General features: G+C 48.1%; 1 protein-coding gene across 5 annotated transcripts in view; it reads left to right on the forward strand.

Moving 5' to 3' along the window:
• LOC106741053 (proteoglycan 4-like) overlaps positions 1–10,075 on the forward strand; it is a 112,218-nt gene that overhangs the window by 94,799 nt on the left and 7,344 nt on the right. Inside the window, exons 1-2 of one of the 5 annotated variants that reach the window (XM_014612632.1) lie at positions 1,083–1,200; positions 2,014–2,195. The exons of 2 other annotated variants lie outside the window; for them this stretch is intronic. In XM_014612632.1, coding sequence (XP_014468118.1) covers positions 2,040–2,195 — 156 coding nt within the window. In that variant the 5' untranslated portion in view covers positions 1,083–1,200; positions 2,014–2,039. 2 more of the 5 variants (XM_014612633.1, XM_014612634.1) reach the window with 2 other exon arrangements.

Consider the following 10,075-nt stretch of genomic DNA (forward strand, 5'->3'; position numbering starts at 1 on the left):
GTGCATTTCTAGGATGAATCGGAGGCCTCTCTCTCCTTCTCTTTCTCTTCTCTCCTCCCCCGGGGACCAAGTTGCACGACGAGACCTCCTCCTGCCGCGCCGGTTCGCACTTTGTTGCTCTTGCAACTTGGCGGCGCGCGAGAGAGAGCGGTTTCAGGGATCTTTCTCTTCCTAGTTTCACCGTCTTCACGTAGGTGGTGCCTTGTGGTGCGCCTCTCTTTCTCTTCCTCCGATCCCCCTCCTCCCCTTCCCCCGTTTCTAATTCTCCGTCCTGCTCACTCCCGCCCGCCCGCTCGGAAGCTTTGTGACCGCTCCGTTACAAAGACGCGGGTCAGCTTTCCTCCTCGTTCTTCTCCGCTGAAATCTCTCCGGGGAGTCCGCCGGCACGACCGTGTGCACTAACGTGGCGCAGAGCGCGCACATGTGTGGTCACAAACTATTTTAGAAGCGCATTTCGAGCCGAACGTGGTTTAGTAGCCGCGGTAAAATTCGTGCTTTGGAATAACACACACGGTGACTTGGGCGCTTCTCAATCTTACGACCTGCAGCGCTCTTCGGCAGACGCCGATAACGCGCGTTTTCGAACGGCAGCCGATCCGTCCAATTTCATCCGCAGATACCGCGAGTCGAGATCTCTAATTATAGGTGATCATTTATCCAGGTACGTATTCAGAGCTCGGTTTTATCGATCGAAAGCACCTCTAAAAGTAGGAACCACCTGAGAAGTCGCATTCGAGGCGCTTTTATCGATAAGAGTCCAGAATACGGATCTCCGAGTCGAGATAGAACTTCGCCATTTTACGTGCGTACGAACGTATTTCAGGAACGTACACTCACTTATCCGTCCCAATTTATTGTCGCTGGATCAGTCGGCTTCCGAAATTCGTCTGTGCTTTTCCGTAGAATGCAAAGTCACGGTAGAATGCCTGACTCAGCGTTACCTTGGTTCTCTAGTTACTCGTCGCGGTGGCTAGTGACTAACTCCCCTCTGGAATCTCTCTCTCGCACGCGCGCGCGCTCTCTCCACATGTGATTCTGTCTCGCTCTTCTCTTCTTTCGCTAAGACGTGGGACGATCCTCTATATAAACCCTCGTGAACCCACGGCCTGGCCCGAGTAGTTCGCCAACGGCGAACAGTTCGTACGGATCTGTCTCTGTTCCTGTTCGTTTGTGTCCGCGTCGTGTGCGCGTGTGATCAAGGTACTAAAGTGTCGCGAATGTAACATGCTGGTATCTACGGACGATTGAGTCTCCTCCGGTGTCGCAACGCCTTGACGTCGTCGACATTTCGTCGAAATTTCGCGTAACATCTTTAATATTACATTATCAGAAACTCGGTGATATTTTTCGAAAAGTTCATTGAGAATCTCGCATAGCGCGGATCGCTCTCTGCGACACGTAAATATTGCGCAAGGGAATTATTTTTATCTCATGTGGTTTTATTCTTGGACGCGATCCTTCCGACGCATAACGTGATTTCTCGTGATCCCGCCGATAGAATCGGATAGAGCCAACTACTTCGGGACTTTTCCGCGTGGTATTAATCATTCGCTCGGTGATTCGGCTCTATTAATAGAAAGTGACGAAGGGTAGTCTCCAGTTTCCTAAATATAGATCGGAATATTCGTGCGGCGTATTTGGCAAAGTAAGCTCGCGCGGCGGAGCATAACTCAAAACTGTGTATTATTCCATACGCGCTTAATTATAGAACATGGAAAGAATATTTCATTGGAATTGCGAATTCTGTTCAGACGATCATCCTCAAGATTTCAAATTGCCCGGACGATAATTACGAAACGGCCATTTTATTTTTGGGCATTGGAAAGTTCCGTCGTTAAGGCCGTGCCAATTATTTCGAGGGAATTGGACGATGAACGGTCTATCGATCCTTGAAAAAAAAGAATCAACCGGAGAAGCTCAATCGCTCGTTGTAATTGTTTCATTTGCGGGAAAGCGATCTCGATGGGAGGGGGGGAAAGAGAAAAAGGTTACAAATCTAAGAGTTGCACGCAGGACCGATCTCGAAGGAACATCCCGAGATGGAAACCGTCCTGAGAGCGGGGCGAAGTTTGGGCAGCGGCGTGTGCAGGGCGGCCGGCGCCCTCGCACGCGGAACTCGCAGGATATTAGCAGCCGTGCCGCTGTTGGGCATTACCGCGGCTCCGGTGGCTGTTCAAGAAACTGACCTACCCACGGTAACCATGTTCTACTACTAATTCTTCCGCGAAGAAGAAATTAGCTTCATCCGTCTTTCTCTCTCTCTCTCTTGCGCAAAATTAACAGTTCCCGTCTCGCTCGGAAAGTCATTTTCCAGCCCCGCGTGTCAACGCGTCGCGCTGGGAAATTAATGCTACGACCAATGATCGGCGAACACTGTGCCTAAGTTAAGAACGAAAATCCGTCAGTGTAAACGGACACTGTTGCGCTCGCGCTGCAATTCGCAGGGTACGAAAATAGTCGGCGCGAGGAGAAGGCGCGAAAGGAAAACGACAGAATGCCTTCTCTCGAGCCGATGAGAGAGAGAGAGAGAGCGCGCCAGCGGTGCCAAATTCGCGCGAAAATAGCGTTTCACGCGTGTCGATAGCGATCATACTTTTAGACAGCCTATCTTGTTATTTCACAGTTCGTTCCGGGAGAGGAGGGGTTGGAATTGTACCATAGAGGTGGAGAGAGAGATTCTGTAACGACCATTGTTACAGATGCCAATGTATGCTCTGCCTCTTCTGTTGTTTTTTTCTTTTTCTCTTTTCGAAAGCAAAATTTCATTTAGTATTTTGTATTGACCTTTCCCAACGAAACAGCGGTGCAAGCCGTTCGCGGTTGCGTGGGTCACTATCATGTTTCGCCCGATGAAACAGCCGGGTTTGATTTCCACTAAGGGCGAATATTTCGGCGATAACCCGCCGGCGAAAAATGCAATTCATGCCCGGTCGGCGCTCAAAGCGCGCGTTAAATCCCTGATTAGCTATGAATTCCCAATGAGATTTATCGAAATTTATTACGGCCGCGCGGCGTGCGCACCACGTCGTGCTCACCGTGGCAGAAAGCAGCAGACGGCGGCGGCAGTGGTTCGTTCGTGCTGCCGCAGGCGAGGCTGCGAAATTAAATGATTATGTTAACCCGTTTTATTCGAACGAATGTTATCTAGGTTGCCCTCGGAGGCAAGGGCGAGAGGGAAAAATAGAAAAACAGGTATTTCTCCGGAATATTGCGGAGAAATCTACCATCGATTGCGACTCGATCAAGTTATTCTCGCCGATCGCAAGTGACTATTCTCGCGCGCCTCTGTGTGTACGTGTGTGTCGAACTGAAGGGTTCGGCGCGCGCGAGCCCGTAATTTGCAGGATGTACTTTAAACGCCGTGAAAATATCGTATGCAGAATATATTTTACAAATTAACCGAACCGGCCGATTCTCGCGAAGCCTTCAATTACAGATAGCGCGTCTCGGCGCGCGAAGTGTAGATCTATGCACGGCCGAACGTCCGGGCCTATTCGCGTCACCGCGAAGCGTGAAACACGCGAGACGCGACCTAAAGAGCCTTTTACACGCCGCTTGCGAGCTTAGCCTCTCTCTCTCTTGCGCGCGCGCGCCGTCTTTCGTGTCAGATTTCTATCTGCGCGGGATTATTAATCGGCTCGAGTCGCGTGCTAAGCTTCACGAAAACCGAGCCGTCACGAGGAAATCGGCGATTACTCTTCTCGCTTGAGGAGGCCGATCGAAATTCCGCGCGGAAATTAAGCGCGGGCGTTCTGCACCGCGAAACTAAGGATGATTAACGCGTTCAGAACGTCCGGCAGACGTTGTCTGCCAATTCGTATGACGTGGTAGGATGTCTAGTGACGTCACGGACGGTTAGCCTCGCATCGGCACAGAGAGAAAGATTTCTTTGGATTTAATCAAATGAAAATTGCCTTATTTGAAACAAATCAGTGAAAGGAACGAACTCGTCTTTTGGAAAGAGGCAAACAAACGAATGTTTGACTCAACAAGCAAAAGAATCGTTTGGTTTCTCAAACAATAAACATCGCTCAAATAACATATTTCTTTTGTATTTCTAGTTACAATGGTTGTCACGAGTAATTAGTTATTTGAAAGAAATAAGACTACGTTGGAAAACTATTAAAGAGCCCCTTTGTTTCAATGAATCAATATTTATATTTGATATATAATGAAATAAATTTTTTTTATTGAAACATTTTCATTCAAATAAAATGATGTTCGATGTTAAATTATGTGGTTTATATTAAACAAACCCAAGCTAAACAAATGTATATACCTAAAGAATCTAAAGAAATTCCTTTCTCCGTGGACACAGCGTGTAGAAATATGGTTTTTATTAGCGTATAACGAACACGGGAGAAAGAATGCTGTTGCATCAATAGAACTAAGCCATTATTGGAGTAAATCTTCTTGATTAAATAACAATAATATTGAAATTAATGCTTGAGTTATTAAAATGATGTATGATTTATTCAACTATACACCTGTATCCGTGAACATGTTAATCACGCGAAATAAAACGACGTTATTCATTCCGCGCAAATTCGACGACCCTCGTCGTCATAATCAAATAATTCACGCTCCGTTTGCGTATATCGCGTGTTAAAGGATCTTCGTGATAATCCATCGCCGTTACGTAGAAAGTTCTAGCTCCTTTTTACAAAACGTCTTCGTCGTAAAAGGCCGTGTTTTTTTTGCGGAAAAGCCGGAAACTTTCTACGTAAACGTATCAACCTTACGCAGAAGATTCCGCGACATCACGCTAACATTAACAGCACGGAGAGGGGGGGNTGCGTACATGTTCATCGAGAAGCGGTGCATAAGTGGATCGTCGGACTTGCCGCCGATTTATCTTGCGATCGCGTTCAATCGAATGGCGAAATCGTCGTCGTGCGGTGGAAACGGTACGAGCGTTTCGAAATGTTTTCATATCGATGCGCAGATACGGCCGAACAATGGCCGGTTTTCTCTATGACTATCGGCGTTTTTCGACTCCACGCATACATCGAAACGCGCGCCTCGAAACTCACCTCACCTTTCCTCTCTCTCTCTCTCTCTCTTTCTCGCGCGCCAATCGCGTTTACGCTGGGCGCGCGATATTACCGGCGGACATGCTCCGGTGAACCGGATAAATGCCCGTAATTTATATCTGCGAAAGAATGGCGAAGTTAAAACAAACGATAGTTTGTTCGCGTATATATCACTGGCGCGATACGCGCGTCCTACTCGCGTAGTTTTCCAGTTCGCGTTGTACAACGTCAATTCGACGGATGGGGCCCATTAAGGAAGAAGGAGAAAGAGAGAGAATTTTCACGCGAGACGGTCCGCTGCGTTTCGAAGAGAGAGCATGTTCGATGAACATGTCGTTCGCGGAACACGCCGATACGTCGATGATGGGTCTCGCGAAACACCTGCGAATCATTAGCCGAGCCTTTGTCTAAGTCACGCTTGTTAAATACGCTGGATTACTTCCGGAACGTCGATGGCGGAATCTCCTGTGCCTCCTCACTTTCGTCCACCATCTGATCCCCGGTGTTTCCAGATGCACTCTGCTAATGTTCACGATTACATGTAGTAACGACAGTTTGCCGCCGCTTGTCGCTCTCTGGGAAGTCGTTTGTGAAAAATAATCAAAAAACAAAAGGAAAGAAGAAACGAAAATGATTCTGCCTCCGTAACACGGCGTTGTCATGCGAGACACGAATGAGCTCTCGAGAGCCAGCCGATTCGTGTTCGGTGCTTGTTAGATTGTGCGACTTTAATGTCAAAGTGACAGAACGCGACAGCTGTTAACGCGCGAGAGCCGCCTTGCTCCGGCTAAATTTTTTTCCCCCCTCCCAAAGCAGGAAATTAATTTCGATATCGATGAGCGCACCAGCTGTTCCGGGTGCGCGACGGCAGATAGGATAATTCGCACGGTCGGATGAGCGCAAACGTGAATCGATATTCGCGGCGTTGCGTCATCGACGAGGAATTTTCCCGACCCCCCCCCCCCCCCCCCCCNGAAACTTCTTGGCATGAAGATAATTGTGCGCCGTGCGTCTTCATTATTATTATGCAAAAAATCGAGAAAAGATAATTTCAGGTCCTGCTGAGAAAGAAGTTTCTTAAGTTTTTTTTTTTTTTGATGCTATTCTGACGCTCTTAAGGGTAGTTTTCGTCTACAGAAGGTTTATAGACTAATAAAAATCTACTTTAACGATACTGGCACTTTTTAACTCCTCCCTTCAACTTTTAATTCTACAGGTGGAATTTTAACGCCACCTTCAACAGTCTATTTTGACGCTAAAAGAACGGAAACGGGAATTTAAGGCATCATCGGGATCCAAAAGTAGGGATTACATTATATTATTAGAATTGAAATTGAACTTTTTTTTGCTATCCCAACTTCTACTGTGTTGAAATAATGTTGAAATAAGAATTAAAGGTTTAAGGATCGAGATTTCGACTCGGTCGCGAGGATAAGTTTGAAGGGTAGTTTGACTGATCTCGCCCGCGAATAATCCACGGAAATCGGAAGAAGTGAGGAACGCATCAAAGCGCGATCTGCGTTCGTCCGGCGGCGAATCTACCAAGTTTGATCGAAATCGCGACCGTGAGAATTTGCGAACGTCACGAAGGTGAGAAAGAGAGAGAGAGAGAGAGAGAGAACGAGAGGTGCGTCGTTCGCGAACAACGAGCCGAGATAGCCCGCGTGCGAGGGCTAATGCATTTCTAATGTTCCCCCACGCTCGTGAGGGCATAAAAGTTCCAGCACCTCGTCGACTCTTCCGAGTCCAGTTTTATACCTGCTACTCGCGCGGGACGCGCGGATGCTCATTCAGGAACGTTAACATTTTACGGGGGGGGGGGGGGAATTAAAAATTNGTTCGTTCGCGCGGAATTAACTCACTTTCGTCCCTCGGAAATGCGCAATGCGCTTAGCCGATGTAATGTTAATGGCCTCGGCCATAAACGGTAGACTTCTCTGCACGAGATTGTGCGCATTGCTGCATATATTGCACGTTTCGACGACATTGAGAGATAAATGCCGTCGGGTGCGCGCCGCTGGGTAACTCGATTCCCTCGCTCGACTTCCAAACAGCTGGAAATGTCAAAAGCTGCTTTCCGTTTAAATATATGCGCAGTAATATCATTCGACCAACGAGAGAGAGAGAGAGAGAGAGAGAATGGGGGAGCATCACGCATCCAGGGGCTTCCTCTCTCTCTTTTTCTCTGTTGCCTTCGCAATGAATACATTCACAGTGTACAGAGAGAACAATCTTAAAAAATGTACACAAGAGAATACTCTCTCGCTTAGTAACATCTCAAATAAATATTTCCCACGGGATGATTACGTAACGGAACCGTTTATCGCGTTTCTTATGTAAGAACAAGAATTTTATACAAAGGCTCCTCAGATATTTCATCACCAAGCAGTCAACATTATTATCCTTCCGCGAAAAACTAATTGATCGAAACCATTATCCCGGATGGCTCTTATTCGCTGTTTGCTTTTTAACGTATCTTATCCTTATTTTTATCCTCATCTGCATCGACGATTATTCTTAAAGCGTCGTTATTCTCGTGTAAGCGTCCGGTATTCTCAAGACGAAGCTACAAGATATTGCGCGGGGATATTAAATTTGCTCGCTAGGAATCGACCGCGCGTTCTTTTTGCCATGACGGAGGCATGACGTGTGATCGGTATGCGACTTTTTTCCCCTTTCTTTCCTCTCTTTTTCCTTTTTTTTCTTTTTTGGCACATCCCGCGTATCGGGCCGTTGACCTACTCAGAATTGGTCGCCGGCCAACGACAATTCGGTGCGTATATAGAAAAAGCGGCCTCGCAAATTTCCCGATCGATCTCTCGTCGTAAGAGGACACCGGAAGTTCATTACCTCGGCGTTCGCTCCCCTCTCCCTGACCTCCTTGCGGACAATGGCCTCTCCGACACACACACACACACACACAATCCTGGCCGGCCGCCAGTTTTTGACGTGCGTTTTTACCTTTTGGTATTAGGCCAAATTCTCGCAAGCCGTCCATTTACGGTTGCTTTCACCTCGACGCCGTCTCGCGATACTCTCTACGGCTGAATATCGGCGGCGTCTCGTCGGACGGAAGCGGAAGAAGAATCCCGGGTGGAAAGTTCTTAACGGAATTGGGAGCAGGTCGTGCGCCTCTCCGGAGAATTGTGGCGGATTTCAGGACGGCTCTCGATATCGCATTTATGGAAATGCGATGTTGCCGTTACGATCGCGGGATTGCAATGCAGAGAAAACGCGTGTTAACGTAAACCAACCAAATTTCAACTCGAGCGATCAAGTGTATTCTTGGTAACCGCGGAAACGTTTTCATCCGGACGCTTCATTCCTTCAACCAGCCGCGATAATATTTACCAATTTACATTACGCAAATTAATCGCCGCTTATTCGACCGACTCCGCGTCTCATCCGGCTTCTGCGAAGCGTTGAAACCGCGGATATTAAATAAATGAAGGTGGAGGAAGGAGCTTTTCCTCACGAGGAAAATGAGATTATGTTTCTGAGCGGCGCCGAGCTAAAAAGCTACAGCGAATGCCTCTCGAGTACCTCTCCTCCTCCTCCTCGTTGCGCGTCATTGTGATTCTTTAAGCGGGAGACGCTTATATTCTTTAGGAAAATCCACAGCGGGAGCAACAGAAAAAGAAAAGAGAGAGAGAGAAGAGGGTTCGAGAAACGGGCGATCGATACGGAACGCGCGGGACAATAAAGCACGCGACGCGTTTCTCACGTCCGGTTTCTGTTTCCCTCTCGGGTTTCAAGAATTGATTTTGTCTCGCGGCTCGCCGTCTCGATTGCGCGCGGGCCGAAAGTATCATCGAGGGTGCGTTCTCGACGCGTCTTCCGAGGGGAAGAAGACGTGCGGCGATAACCGCCGAATAAACAAGCCACGTTGAGCGCAACAGTTTCGTTTTCGAATTAGGAGGAAGCGAAATGTTTATGGATATTAGTCGCCTCTAAACGACGACTCATTATTCTCGATTAATTTAAATACACACGTGCTTGAATATTTATTACCCACGCGCGCGCACACAAATGTGTGTGTATGCCTCCATCGATATGCATTCGCATGACGATGTATGCCGTGTTTAACGAGTGGAGATAATGAGGATTAAACGGTCGTAGGAGCCAACTAGATCGAGTGATCTGCATATCTCGGGTTATTATAATAAGCGGGCGTCCCCCGTCGGAATTCCCGGGCGCGTTAATAACGCACCGGCGTGTGTGTGTGTGTGTGTCGGCGGAACGTGCATGTACCATCCATTCTCGCGTACTTCTTCATCTTTATCTGGATATTACGTTACCATATACTGATAACGGAATGATATATACGAGCGAACGATACGGCACTTGCTGTCGTGTCAACGCGTACGACCTCCTCTCCTTCCTTCACGCCGTTTCCCGTCTCGTTATTCACGCGGCGAACGATCGCCACGATCGCTCTTCTCTCCGCTCTGACTGTTGTAATAATTCGTCGGCGTGATGTGATAAATCGCGCATTATTACACGCCTGTTGACGGAATCGCTTTGCCTTTGAAGAAAAAAAGAGAGGAGGAAGTAAGGAAAAAAAAAACGCTCATTGACACAGTAACACCATTGGCGGCACCCCTGAAGGGTGGAGAACGTCGGTGGTAATTCCACCGTGCTTCCACTTTGTACCCTCTCGTATGAGACCAGGGTACGAGAACACCTCTTTACACACCGACGACTTCTCTCTTTCCCTCTCTCTCATTCTCTCTTTCCCTCTCTCTCTCTCTCCACTCTATCTCTCTCTCTCTCGGTTCGCCGAAGTCGACATCGACCATTGAGCTGTTCACCCTCGTTTTTATTCGAATCGGAGAGAGCTCAACCCTCGGGCGGGCGCCGGCCACCCCTCGTGTGCGCGGCGAACAAAAAAAAATAATATCTCGCTCGACTGAGCCAACGGTTTTCTCCGTCGCGCCCGCGTGGCGCAAAGACCCGTGTCTCTGATATTTTCATCCTTTTCTACTCAGGCTCCATTGAACGCCAAAACGATCGGGTGATCGACGCCCCCCCCCCCCCCCCCC

Source organism: Dinoponera quadriceps, unplaced genomic scaffold (genome assembly GCF_001313825.1).
Source record: "Dinoponera quadriceps isolate SergipeBrazil2010 unplaced genomic scaffold, ASM131382v1 scaffold367, whole genome shotgun sequence".
NCBI lineage: Eukaryota > Metazoa > Arthropoda > Insecta > Hymenoptera > Formicidae > Dinoponera > Dinoponera quadriceps.